This window comes from Aythya ferina (assembly GCF_964211825.1).
Source record: "Aythya ferina genome assembly, chromosome: 3".
In the NCBI taxonomy this organism is placed as follows: Eukaryota; Metazoa; Chordata; class Aves; order Anseriformes; family Anatidae; genus Aythya; species Aythya ferina.
In genome coordinates, this window is record NC_140298.1 from 110,360,437 (window position 1) to 110,374,900 (window position 14,464).

A 14,464-nucleotide genomic window follows, 5' to 3' on the forward strand; every position below is an offset into this window, starting at 1 on the left:
AAAGTCTCCAACTGGCTACTATTCACTGCCATCAGAAGAGCAACTCCTAAACAATGGTCTTTAGTCCTTTTGCAGTAATCAGGCATTTCTATTCAACTGGGTATCATAATGTAAAGCTTACATCTTCGGTCTCCACCATTCATAACCTGTTATAGTGTCTCCCTCCAAACTGAGCAACTATTCTGGCATTCAGAATAGTTTAAATGTGAATAAATATGAAACATTTTTAATCTTAATTTTATGTTTGAGTTAGAAGTTAAAATTTTCTAGAATGTTCTTAAATCAAGAATTTTCTTAAAATTAAATAATTTCTTAGAATTTTCTTAAAACAAAAAGCTTTACAAAGCATTCAAGAGCATTCAACAAAAAAGCATTCAACACTGTTCAACAATTTTCTTCAATTTCTTTAAAAAGTACCAAAGTACTTTTTCATTCTTTTCTTAATTTGTTTTCTGCAGTTTAAGGGGAATCATACGTTTAAAAGACAGAGAAATCCAACACAATTTATTTTCTTCTGATTTCACTGTCTATAAAATGAACATTCAGTGATGGCTACGTATCATGAAAACATGATTTGCATTTAGTCTTTCAACTACGTCTGAAGACCACTCATTTAATCCTTAAGAAAATACTAATTTAAGATAATTAGGGGACTGGAGCATCTGTCATACAAGGAGAGGCTGAGACAGCTGGGTCTGTTTAGCTTGGAGAAGACGGACAGGGGATCTTATCAAAACACAAATATCTTAAGGGAGGATGTCAAGAGGATGGGGCCAGACTCTTTTCAGTGGTGCCCAGCAACTGGACAAGAGGCAATGGGCACAAACTGAAGCATGGGAGGTTCCATCTGAAAATGAGAAAACACTTCTTCACTGTGAGGGTCACAGAGTACTGGGATTACCCAGAGAGGTTGTGGAGTCTCCTTCTCTGGAGATATTCAAAACCCAGCTGGAGGCCATCCTTAGCAATGTGCTCTGGGCGATCCTGCTCAGCAGGGGGGTTGGACCAGGTGATCTTCTGAGGTCCCTACCAACGATAACCACTCTGTGACTCTGTGATTCTCTATTCAGGTAGTAGCCTTTTTTTGAAAGCATGCATTGAGCATGTTTAACACGTTCTTACAGGAAGCAATAACTTGTATTTTAAATAAACTCTTCTGATGTCTAATAAATTACTTGGTTAGAAGGAGGAGATTATTTACATTATCAGATCAGAAATCTGAAAAGCATTCATCAAAAGAGTGATGCATTAAGAAGCTCCAGAACTTCACAAAAAATATATTAACTGTGGATATACACACCTGTTATCTTTACTCTAAAGCAAAAATTTGCCGCATCTGAATTATGGTCTATTTGGGTACATTTTTCCTTTTGTCTATTAACATGTCTTTACGGTTGAAATTAAGCAAATGATGTGCAATTACCTGCACCTTAAAAAGGCTTACAGCAATGCAATCATAAACAGATTATGCACAGTAAATTATCAAAGTAGGCAGGCAGGGGTTTTGGAGCAACCTGTTCCTAGGTAGCATCTGTTCAAGGGGCACACGCACCTTTATTGTTAGGAAAACTACAAGTCAGTCTCAACATCAGACAATGGAAAGAAAAAAGTAACACTTTTAACATGTGAACCACTAGTGTATACAGATTATGTTTGTTTTAAACAAAATAATTAAGAGAGGGCTACTCAGTTGCTCCTCTTTTTGTTATTTTAGCTACACCTAAAGACTGATGTTGGCCTGACTTTTTTTTTTTTTTTTTTTGGCTTAATTTGAACAGTACTGTTCAATCACTTTTTCAAAAACCGAGAAGGATAAGGAGGTCTAAACTGAGACATAACTTCTTTATTGCATTCAGTGAGTAAAAATAATTTACAGATCTTTTTGCAGATTGCTAGAAGTAGAATTATGACAATGAAATGCTCAGTTAATGTTGTGTGTCTCTCTGGAGCACAGTTTGCTAGAGATCTCTAAGCATAAGAATACCAGACAGAAGTAAAAATGAAGGATGTAGTTTTGTTCAGTTTTCTCTATCTGATGTGCCTCCAGTAAATTAGGAAAGTTGTCTGACTGGTAACTGCTACTGGGAAACTTACTTTAGTCTTTCTGAGACTTCCAAATTCTACTGGAACTAAATCAGTGGTCTCCAATGTGGGGTGCATACACATTGGGATGCAGGAAGAAAATAGGAGAACTTCAGTTGTACATGCATATCATTTATGAAAAAACATAGATATTAATGGTGCATGCTCAAATTTTTTTTAACTGACTGGTGTGAATGATCAAAAAAGTTTGTAGACCACTGTTCTAAATCAATCTGTATGTAATCTTCCAATGCTGTACATTAACAATACCCACTTAGAGTTGGCTATCATGTCTTGCTGGTCACTGGCACATTAAAAGATTTTTAACAAAAAGACAAGCAACCTCGCCCCCGCAAACATCCCATACCTCAGTCTCAGAAACATTCACTACTTTAGTACAACTACTTTTAAATTCAGAGATACTGTCCTCAAGTGTTCAATCTCTGAATTGGATATTCCTTTAAGAAAAAACAAAACAAAACAAAAAAAACCACGAACTGTTATAATCTTTTGTTCTCAATGTAAATACATTTGAGACCTTCCTCTATTGTCTCTCAAGACTGCAATCAGCAAACTCTCCTATGCTCTTAATAGCATTTATTTGACCGACAAATCTAATTTATCTATAAATACTTTTTCCTTAGCAACTTCTCTCTTCATAAAACTGTTTTGTGGAAATATAATGAAGGCATTTAAAAAGTTGACATGCTGTTTCTAATAGGCACGTTTTCTTCTGGCGAAATGAGAGAGGTTATAAATATCTGTGTGTACAAGTTATATAGTACCTTCTATCATCTCCATACCACTAGGAGGCTTACAATGTCCGGCATGGCTCACAACCCAGACAGGGTACTGCTGATTTAGTCCACAGTACAAGGCCTGTATAAAGGTCCTGTAATAACCTGCCAGTCCGGGGTTACCTGTCAAAAGAAACACACAAGCACAGTCAATATTAACCTTTCAACAGCAAGCAAGGTACTTCAAAGCAAACCAAGCAACATTATATTTGAATTTGTTATTTTTTTTAGCACATCTCCAATTTTTATTCTCCCAAACTCAGGGGCTATGCTACTGAACTGTTTTAATTCCATTCTCATGGCATCCATGAGAAGTATATGGCAGAAAATGCAGAAGCTAAAATTGAAATTGCAAAAGCTAAACCTGAAGCCCAGCACAAGAGAAAATCTCCTTTTGCATTAAAGTTCAAGCAGCTTGCTTATCTCCCCCATCAAGACATGAAAATCAGGCAAATATAAAGAAATACCAAGATCTTACAAAAATGTGACAGACATTAATGTGTGTATCACTTGATCCAGGTATCTGTCACTCAGAACATGGAATATCTCTCTGTTATCAGTTGAAAACAGGTATGCTATTTACAGACAATCCAATATTCGGTCAAGATTTCAAGATTTCCATACAAACCTTTAATCTTTACCCCTCACATTTTTGTTTGTTTGTTTTTCTTTTGTATATGCGCAGTGACAAAGTGTCAAGGGGCTTAAGTTGAGAATAAATCCATATGAAAATGAAATGAGCCTTGCTTCCCCATTCCCCCAGGAAGCATAAAAATTCCACACATATATAAAAACATATAATTTCTCTCTATTTATTTCCTTTTCCAGGGTAGACCCCACTGGTTTCTTATTATCATTTAGACATCAGCAAAGCCTGCCATTGTAACTAGGATTGCTCAATTGCATGCCCTTCACTTGCATACCAAACAATTCTTAGTTTGGATATCATCAACAGCAGGAGGAGGCAAGAGCAGTATTGTGTAAAAAGGCATTCAGTTTTTAAGACAAAGACATCCCAAAATAACACAGATGTATTATTGCAAGAATATGAAGGGAAAAAAGAACAACACTAAATTTTTTTAAATTTCTTTGTAAAAGTCTGACTGTAATAACAGGCTGAGCCAGTGTAAGTACTGACAAGGGCAGAGAAGGAGGGGAGTTGGAGCTGACATCAAATGAGCTCTTGTAGAAATGGCAGGCGGCGGTAAAATCTGGGTTTATTTCACTTCTTCCCTTTATACAGTGGGCATTTTGGGTTCTTTTACTTTAACCCTTTTGCTCTTCAGGTAACACACAGTGAGCTCATTGATCTCCAAAGAGGCTTTCCCTCACTGTAGGGTTTCCAGAGGAGTGTCTCCTGGCCACAGAGACGCAGTACAGCAGGCACCTGCTGCCACCTCTGGCACAGACATGCTCAGAAGCTGGTGAGCCCCTTGCTCACACCAGTGATAATACAAGGGCAGAACATAGAAACCTTCCACTCTAGGTAAGGTATTACACATGCTTCATCCATCACTTATATGTAATAGACTCAGCTTCTGATGTTTTTTAAGCCTTAAAAACAATCTGATCTTAAAACAATACTATTTTTACTGGAATACATAGATTTTGAAAATGGGAAAAAAACAGAGTAGTGTTAGTTATTTTGTACTTATAAGCATCTCTTTTTAAGCTTGAAATTAAAGGAGAATTAAAATAAGCTGTTGTATACACAAACTCAAGAATGCACAAGGAAATTTTTGCAGGCTGATTTCCAGAAAATCCATTTAAAATTCCCAGGGGTCACACATACAAACCTTTACATTTCACACCCTCCTACGACCTCATTTTATTTAACCAATAAAAATGTACATCTATTTTTTTTTTTTTTCATTTTTATACTTCAAAAGTGTATCAGAGATGGACCCCCAGAGATAACAAGATTAAATCTAGACATCATTTGTCAAGCTTCTTGGGTTGAAGTTATATAGAGGAAACTTGTCATTCAGGAAGGCTGAAGATGAAAGTAGCAGCAACCCAAAATAAAGTGCATTTTTTGCAGTATAAATAGTCATTAAGTTTCAGCACTATACTCAGTCCTGCAATATAATGGAATTAGGTAGTTTGGGATCAAGGAATCATGTTAATCTTAAAACTAGCCTTACATATTTTTCTGAGTATCCATTTCAATTATTCTCTCCTTTAAAAATGCAAAACAATGAAAGGCAGGAAAATAAAAACAGCTGTCTTTCAAATGTCCTTCTCATCCTCAGCTAGGTGAACCTAACATGTAAGGATGTAAGGACTCTCATGATTCAGCCATCAGCTGAAGAACAGGGAAGTACGAAGCGCTCATGAACCACCAAGGGAGGCTTTGGATCAAACACTATGCAAAGCTCGAAGCGCAGTACTACTTTTCTTGGAGAAAACAGGATTTTTATTCTGTGATAAATGGCATGTATATGTTAGACAGGTAAAGGAGAAGATCCATAAATGCAAAAGTAACCCCTTTCCCTCACTCTCTGCACACACCTGCTCATGGTAAAAGACATTCTGTGGGGTGAGCTGTTAGATCTGCTACTGATACTTTAAAATGCCTTGAAGGGGTATGAATGAGAACCGCTGGCACAAATGGAAAGGCAAATCAACAACAAAGATTTTAACAGCAAAGCTTTCTATAGAGAAATCACCATGTGTAAAGCAGCTATAAATTCGTTCTTTATTGAACTTTCAGTTTCAATGGAGTTACTCCAGATTTTCACTGACTTAAGTAAAAGCAGAGCTGTAGTCCCGGCTCTTGAAAAGCCTGTGTACACAGAACTGGTAAGTGGAGAATGTTAACCTCCAATTATAGATCAAACTTGCATCTCTGCAAAGTCAGCTATTTCATACAGTTTTAACTTTAGCTTCTATCTGTCAACAGACTTTAAGGGGAGAGAGCAAAAAAACCTAAATGGATAAAGATTTTTTTTTTCTATACAACAGAGTTACAGTAATAGCTAATGGAAATATCTGGGGCTTAATATGCACATCAATCTGTGATCAACAATAGTTTGGGCTTGTCTACTGCAGTCAAAGTGTTGTTCAATTAATTTTATTTTATTTTAAATAAAAGGAACAACCAGGTTCATCACACAGGCATGGAGGTAACGCAGTGCTCATTTGTGCATTTTAAGGACTTCCCAATACATCAGAACAAACCTGCCTATGTTCTTTCACTCAGTCCCAAAGTGTCAAAAAATAGAAACCATAAGTAAATGCAATGTTAACCTCCCTGATTTGAAGGTTACTCCAGTTATTTGAATAGCACATCAATCCTCAGACACCTCAGGGCACCTGAATCATTCTTGCATGCCAGCAAATCTCAAGTTGCAGTCATCTGAACCAAGAAGCACATCTTAAGCAGTTACTCTCAACTGTGCTTAATTTTAAACTGTGTTTATGTTGTTTCAGAAATTTTTTCAAACAATAGCTTTAAGTGGTGGCCATAAAAGAAAAAGACACAAAACTCTAAGACACTGTGGATTAGCTTGATTTGCAAAAGATTTCTAAGCATTTCATGAGAAGAATATGTTACATGGACAATTTGGAGTGAACTGGAGCGCAGTTGGATCACTTTATTCGGTGTACTCACAAATGTCAATAAGCAAGGACCTTCTCTGTTCCTTTCTGTAACACGAGTCATTTCATCCAGCTGTTCCACATAAAACCCAAAGTCTTTCCATTTTTAATCTGAAGATGAAATCTCCTTGCTTTCCTGACATGTTCCACATACTGCTAAAGCAAAACTGGGAAGCCTGAAAGAATTTGCAGGGGTGCAACTCTGAGCTACATGGAGACGTAAATGTTCTCTTTCCACTTACACATACTGCAGATACAGGTTTTCAAGAACAGGGAGGTACTCTTTAACCACCCAAACAGATAAGAATGTGAAAATTACTCATAAACATGCATTTGCCTGACTTTTATTTTCAAATACTTTCTTTTTAGTGCTGTTCCATTAAGATTTTAAATACCAGCAACAACTCAACAAGAGACAACAACTTATACAAGCTAAGTATCTGCCCCATGATAACAGTGATAATCACTTTTATCCCGATTTCACATTATTTCCTCTGTGAAGTGTCAAAAAGACAACCTTAGTCTGTCTTAAGAGGAAATATGCACTTATGCTTGAGATGCTGGAATTCCAAGAAAGAAATTACCTGGATTCAGGAGGTTTAAACCTAGGTACATATGCTATCAGTGCAACTCAATCTACCCCTTAAATCTGGATGCAAAACAACAAATACATAAGGATTATTTAAAAAGTCACAGGCCATACCTAATCCCCACAAGCAATGACAACTTTTGACTCTTACAAATTGTCAAGAATACCAAATTCTTCTGCAACAGTCAAATATTAATGTAAAATGTAAACTTTAATCAATAGAGCACTAGTATTAGACAAACATATGCAAAAATAATTCCTGAATTTACTGAGGAATATACAAAGAATTCCACAATTGTGAAACATTTCAGGTTAGGTATAAAGATATACACCAAAACATACAGGAAAAGCCTTCTGTCCTGAAAGGGGTAGCTCAAAAATATACACAGGTCAGTCAAATGAAGAGCGACCAAAAGACAAAACGAAAGTAATTCCTAGCAGTTTTGGAAAGGATACCTAACCCCAAAAAGATTTATTTTAGCCTCTAGTAAATGCCAAGGGGAGTGGGGAGTGAAAGAGAAGAAATTTATGTGTAGCTAAATCATCCCAAACAGCTGTGGGGTTTCTTGCACCTTGTTTTTGAACCAAGCTTTTTGTGCTCTGTGCACTGTCCTCGATGCTTCCAGCCACGTCTCCCAAAGCCTGCCCATCTGCAGGAGCAGTAGCTGGCAGCGGGCTGTGGTGCTTCGTGCACTTTTCATAGCAGTTGCTTTCTGTTTCCTTTGGGACCTCAGCAGGACCATAAAGAATAGAAGCAGCTACATGAATAGAAGAAGGGAAATACAGAGCCAGCAGTGGGTTTACTGAGAACTTTGAGGAACTGGAAAACATGCCAGCAATTATCATGAGTTTAATTTTAGAAATAATCCACAGTTTCGGAATTAAGTATGTATACCACAGTATTTACACGATAATCTCTTGCAACAAAACCAAATGCAGACTTTTTTTTGTTTGTTTTTTTAAATGAGCAGCCATAAATCATGCTGGAAATCCAGGGGCGCACAGCAGGACCACACAAAAATCATTTTTGTGGCAAAGATTCCAACTGCCTCTTTGCAGAGCTGCCAAAGCTCCCAGCTCCGGCCCGAAGGATCGACATGACAAGTTCCTCGCTCAAGGAAACTTAATCTGTCTTTGGCGTCTGACCAGCCACCATGGAAGAAGATGCAGCTCCCCTATGTTAATGAATGGAAAGCAGCCCACGCAGATGTCAGGAGGATTTAAATGGAGCATGTAAAAAAAAAATACAATGATGTTCTCACACTTGGGAAAAAACTGCAGAAACTGACACCACAGCTGACGATCAGGCCTTAAAAGGAAACACACAGGTTTCTTGGCTGTGCAGGGTCAAGGAATTTCAAATAACGCCTGTCAAATAACATCTGAATGGCCATCACAAACTCACGTCAATTAAACTTTCACCTGTTTGCACATCGAGGGGACCGAAATTCTTAGCTCTGTATTCTGTTTAGAGTGTGTGCGAGCGGAGCAACCTCAGCCAAAGAGCAAATAATAACAAAGACGGTATGCCGAAACACGTGAAAACTCTTGTTTGATCCTCTCTAGCTCTGGAACCATGAGTTTGGCTGGAAAGCACCTCAATGCTTCGGTTGTGTAAACAGGGAATCTCAGGACTCAGCCAGGTGCCTGTAACTGCTTATTACAGAAGTTTTTCAAGTTTTTCAGAAGTTTTTCATTTCATATTTTCCTCCTATACATATATATGTATATATTTGTTTCTCCTACATATATATACATATATATGGGAAAATATATATAGTTTTTAGCCTCATACAGCTATAAAACTTACATTTAAGATTTTATAATACACATTCTGTATGTGCATTTCACAGAGCAAATACACCTGCCTTGCTGTTCTCTAATGCTGTTCTACCTTTATGACAAATGTGGGCTCATTCACCTCTGAAGAAGTCCCATGGACAGCCTAATAAACCTAAATTAAACTAACAACGTTGTTTTTCCCTAAGTGACAATTGTGCGTGATGCTTGTGAAAAAAAATATTCCCAAGAAACTATGATAGAACAGGTTTTTTGTTGTTGTTGTTGTTGTTGTTGTTTTTGTTTTTGTTTTTTCTGCCTTTCTTTTTTCACAGTAATGATTAAAAGCATCTATCCAGACAGATATGAAAACAAGTCTGAAATCCTGATTTTGGCAATGGAAATCTACTGGATTTTGTCTGCAAGTGATATTGCAGGGGTGTAATACAGTTATAAAGGTAAATATTGACATACATCTGGTGACTTCAATGTTTCAACTAGCTAAGACACATACAGAAATATATATACAAAAAAAAAAAAAGTTATCAATTCTTTCAGTATGCCTGTAAACAAATGATTCTTGAAAGGGAGTTAAGGATTTAAGTATGAAACTGAAAAACATGAGTTCACAATGGAATAGTGAATTTTCCACTCTATTTTTTAAAGTGATAAAACAGAATTTACTAAAGCTCACAATTACTATTTTTTGTTCCATTTTCTGCATATTAGATTAAAAATTAGCACTTTTAATTAGATCTCCTGGTACACACCTGCACATGCAGTCTCCTGCACATCTGTTTTGGCAGATGAAGACAGATTTTACTACTTTAAAACCCACAGGCTGTTGGTCTGCCTGACCCAATCTATGCTGCAGCCCATCCTGCAGTGACCTCTACCTTGGGTCTCAACTTCCCAGTGGGAATTGTCCAGTTGACTTCAGGGACTGAAGCAGAACTGGACCAGCAGAAAACTAATCTCCTTCTGAAAGAAACAAAGGAGAACAAAGGACATGGGCAGAAGAGGAACATGAGACTTGGTGTCAAATGGGTTCACAATAAAGCCTACGAAACATTTGAATAACACAACCCTGATGAGACAACATCAGCAGGAAGAAGACAAAGACGAAAATAAACAATTCAAAAACAAGATAACCACAAATTATTTGTTTTGTGCAGATAAATAGCTCTGCAGATTTTATCAATTTTGAATGAGATACAAGGAGAAAGCAAACAATAAATTCAAAAAGCACCAGAAATTAAATTTTCAAATTTGTATCAGAGATCTGTCTATGCTGTAATGCTGGTCAGAGTTACAAAAAAAGAAAAAAGAAAAAAAAGTGTAAGCTTGAGACCTTCAAGGTCATTTATTTTTCTTTCTTTCTTAAGACAGATTTCAGAATAAAGTATTTTATAAACAGGTAACAAATAGCTATGGAGAACATGAAGACAGGAGATGTTAGAAAAATGTCTGAAAATACATTGCTGCAATTTTTGTGGAAAGAAAAGATTTCTTTTTGTGGGTTAAGAACATCAAGGGAATGCAGCATTCGAAAGGAACTGTCTAAAGTGATTTTGTACTTGTATCTGCTATTAGTGTTCAGAAAAGTAAGAGAAAACAATAACCTGTTCTGCGCATGATAAACCAAGAAGAAAACCCAAGACTGAGGAAAAAGACCATGTAGTAAGGATATTTGTACCAGTCCTGAGATTTTCCATGAAGTTCAACTCAAATGTTTCAAACACTTTCCTCCTTCATAAACACAAGTCACTGTGGACAAGCTATTTAAGAGCTACCATGAAGAGTTTCTATCCCATAAGAGAAGGCTTTAATAATGGATATAAGAGATCTACAGGTGGAAAGGCGCTATATAAGTACATCTTACTAAATATTTATTTATTCTCATGGGAGCTTTTAGATCCATCAATAAAAAAACAGGATTTCATCTCAAAAATGGAAATCAGGACAATGATCATAATCCTCCATCATGCTCACAGCAGAAAAACAATGGACCAAGAGTGATGACTTACTGAATGTTTGGCTCTATTGTTTTCATAATCTAGATACTGAACATAATGGGTGAAATTTATTTTGTTTCAGTGGTCCATTGGAGTTACTATACAGAACCACGTGTTCTATAGAAATAGGGCCACATGTTACCTAGAGTCTGAAAGGAGGCATTTATTTTTCATGATTTTTAAGAGAACACTACTTCAAAATATTTATTATCAGTGGAAATCCATATCAGCTCTGGCACTTCTAGAAGTAGATGCCAGGAAAGAAGGAAGTATATTATACACATTTTAATTGCATTATTTGTACATGATGCGCATGGCTAAACTGGATTTCCATCATAGGTGGGTCCTCTGGGAGGTACTTTCTTCTTCCCCTCTGCCTCAGACATCATAGAACAAAAAATACACTTCTTTAAATGGTCAAACCAAGCAAAATACCCTAGAACACAATATTTCCATAACTCAAGCCAAGCTTCTGCACATTGCAGGAGAGGGATTACTTCCTCTCCTGATTATGCTTTGCGGCCAGGCAGGCAGAAAGAATCCATGCTGAAAACAACGCCTCATTAACAGGGAGAGGACATGGAGAGAAGACTACAGATAGAGAAATTTCGGCAAGCCACTTCAGTAAGTCACATCTGCCACCCAGATTTAGGAGAGGGAAATGCTGTCAAGCATAGTTGGAGTTTCAACCATCCTGTCATTACTCTGCCTCCTCCAACTTAACAAGCTTAAATGTGCCAAGCCCCCATCAGAGGTACTGCTGGAGCACTGGGAAATTCAACAAAAGTGGCATATTTCAAGCCTAGATCTGACATACAGACTCCTCTTTGCATGAGGAAGTTTTTATTTTTAATGAAAGATACATTTTTTTTTTCTTTTCTAAAGACAATGGAAACTGGTGGGCTGACCCAGTAAACAAAGCACAACTGTCAGCATATTTTAAAATATTACTCACAAACAAGTAGTCCATAAGCAGAAAAAATAATGGAGTGCAGCGTCCTAAGAATTGAATTTTCTTAAATCTAATACAGGATATCTAATAGGATAGAGCACACCATTCCTTCAGCGGCTACTTTACCAGTCTGTATGTTCTCTATCCAAATTCTTATCTTCTCAATATCTTTGAGTCCCCTATTGCTCCAAAAGATTTGGGGAAAATCAGCTGATGTGTTCAAAGTTTTATTGGAGTTAGAAAGCAGAAACCAGACAGGTACATAAAAATTAGTGTTACCCACAGAGAAGAGTTTTCTTCTCTGTCAAACTATTTATCCCCATGAAATAAAGGGGAAAGCCCTCAAAGAGCTTTTGTCTGAGTCCAGACAGCACATCTCATTGACAAGTCCTCAAGAACTTGACCCAGGAAGATTTCATTACTCCCATTTTATAAATGAGAAAATAGAAATAATAAACAGGCTGTTGTGGTGTAACCCGGCAAGCAGCTCAGCACCATGCAGCTGTTTGCTCGCTTCTCCCCAGTGGGATGGGGGAAGAGGACTAGAGAAAAGGTAAAACTCATGGGTGGAGATAAAGGCAGTGTAATAGGACAGAAAAAGAAGGGGTAATAAAAATAATAACGATAAGAGAATATACAAAGCAAGTGATGCACAATGCAATTGCTCACCACTCAGTGACTGATGCACTGCCCATCCCTGAGCAGTGGCAGCTGCATGCAAGTATGTGCATCAAAAGTGTTCTGCTGTATTTCTCACTGAAATAGAAATCTATATTCTTGTTACCTTATCTTCTGATAGGACAACTTGTAGTCAAGAGGAAGGAGAAAACGCATTATCTTGTCCTATATAAACCCATCTATCTAGATTGTTATGCGACATAGACTTTAGAGTGTAACTTGTTTGCATTGACTTCTGTTGCATTGCATATACCAGCTACTAGAGAGTAAGAAAGCTCCTTTTCCACTGTCAATTTTTCTTCAGGAAAAAGAAAAATAATCAAATCAACCTAAAAATCTAAATTCTCCACATTAAAATCTGCAAACTCAGGGTCAAACATCAAGAGTTGACAGCTTCATCTGGAGCTTCAGTGTGAACAGCAGCAGAGGCATTCACAGCGAGTCACTACTGCCTGGTGTGACCCCTGGGGCACCAACTCCTCCAGAAAAGCCTCAAGACAGAGCACGTGAACCCACATACACGTTCTACGTGGTGAGGACTGACACCACAACCCAACTAAGGGAAGTTCTGCAAGGAGTCCACTGAAGGAACCCCATCCCTTGCTCCCGGACTGCCCTTCCCACCCCCCTACCACGGCTCACCAGCCTCCGACTTACACTGGCACCACTGCAGGGCCGTGCTGTGAACCCAAACAGGGAACGGCTCCAGCTTAAAATCGACCCCAGAAATAAATGTATGTATGTACTTAACTCACAGCATGACCTCGTAAACTATTGTTCTGGCCTAACCAAGGGGCGGAGTGGCACAGTGTGGTGGGAACAGGAATACCTTATGCCACTATTGTTGACAAACATTTTGCGTTGTGAAATTATGGCCTTACAAAGTTTGTTTTAAGTGCTCCAAACATTAACCTCTTAGATCTTCCAGTTCCTGATGGGTCTTAATATATATATACTAAACATTTTCTAACTTGTGTTATACTTTAGACTCAGCAAAGCCTGCTTTGTGGCCTTAAGACAAGGGATTGATGGTTGAAGGCAAGAGCTCGATGAATACCCCAGGTCCGCCTCCCAGTCTCCAAAGGGAGGCTCAAATAAGTCCCACTTTCAATAAAGCAAGGAACAGCAGACACTTTCCAGGAAAGCTCTGATTACCTGACATTGATTACACGAGGTCAGTACACAGACAGGTGGGATACAAGAAAAAATACATTATTGAGAGCTTTAGGAATACCAGCTGGCTTTCCCCGAGCTATCCTGTGGAGCAGTTCAGGAGGCAAGGAGTACATTCAAAGGAGCAAGTGGCTAGCTCAAGTCCTCTGCTAAGTCCTCCGCTAAGTCCTCCTTGGTGACAGGGACCAAGAGTCCAACAGAACAAGGTTCTCCGGTTGATTCTCTGCATGAGGTGTACCATACCATCAATAACATTGTCTTTGTTTTTCAGTTTTTCTCTGCTTCATTTGTTCAGCTGAGAATTGACAACAGCAGCACTGCTCTACTTGGGAAAGTCTGGTGGGAATAAGCACAGCTAGCAGAACGCATGCAACTCCTTTTATTTGAAACTAGGGGAGGTAAGAAGATAAATGGAAAGGGCAGTGTTAACATGATGGAAAATATACAGCCACACAGAAAACAGTTTGTGAATATAAATATATGCACACAAAAAAGTTGTTAGCTTCAGATCATCAAAACTAAGCCTGTAAACAGGTATCACATGCAGTTTTTTTTTTTTCCTTAATATTAGCAGGAGAGCCGTTAAACTATGACTTTCATCTAAAAATTACCATTGCATTTAAAAGAATTACTTAATTTAAGCCACCTAAATTGCAAGTGAAATCAACATTATTTTTTTTTTTTTAACATAATAAAGAGCTGAAGTATTTAAGTGTGACAAGTTATTTTCCCTAATGTCCTTTGGGTATGCAGTGCTGTACAAACAGAAGATGATACACGTCCTGGTGCAAGTATTTCA

The 14,464-nt window shown here is 37.8% G+C and overlaps 1 protein-coding gene across 2 annotated transcripts in view; it reads right to left on the reverse strand.

Moving 5' to 3' along the window:
• Window positions 1–14,464, reverse strand: part of LDAH (lipid droplet associated hydrolase) — a 117,169-nt gene that overhangs the window by 79,477 nt on the left and 23,228 nt on the right. For both annotated transcript variants that reach the window (XM_084513277.1, XM_084513278.1), the window contains one exon: window positions 2,868–3,002. In XM_084513277.1, the coding sequence (XP_084369403.1) occupies window positions 2,868–3,002 (135 nt within the window). The remainder of the gene's footprint in view (window positions 1–2,867; window positions 3,003–14,464) is intronic.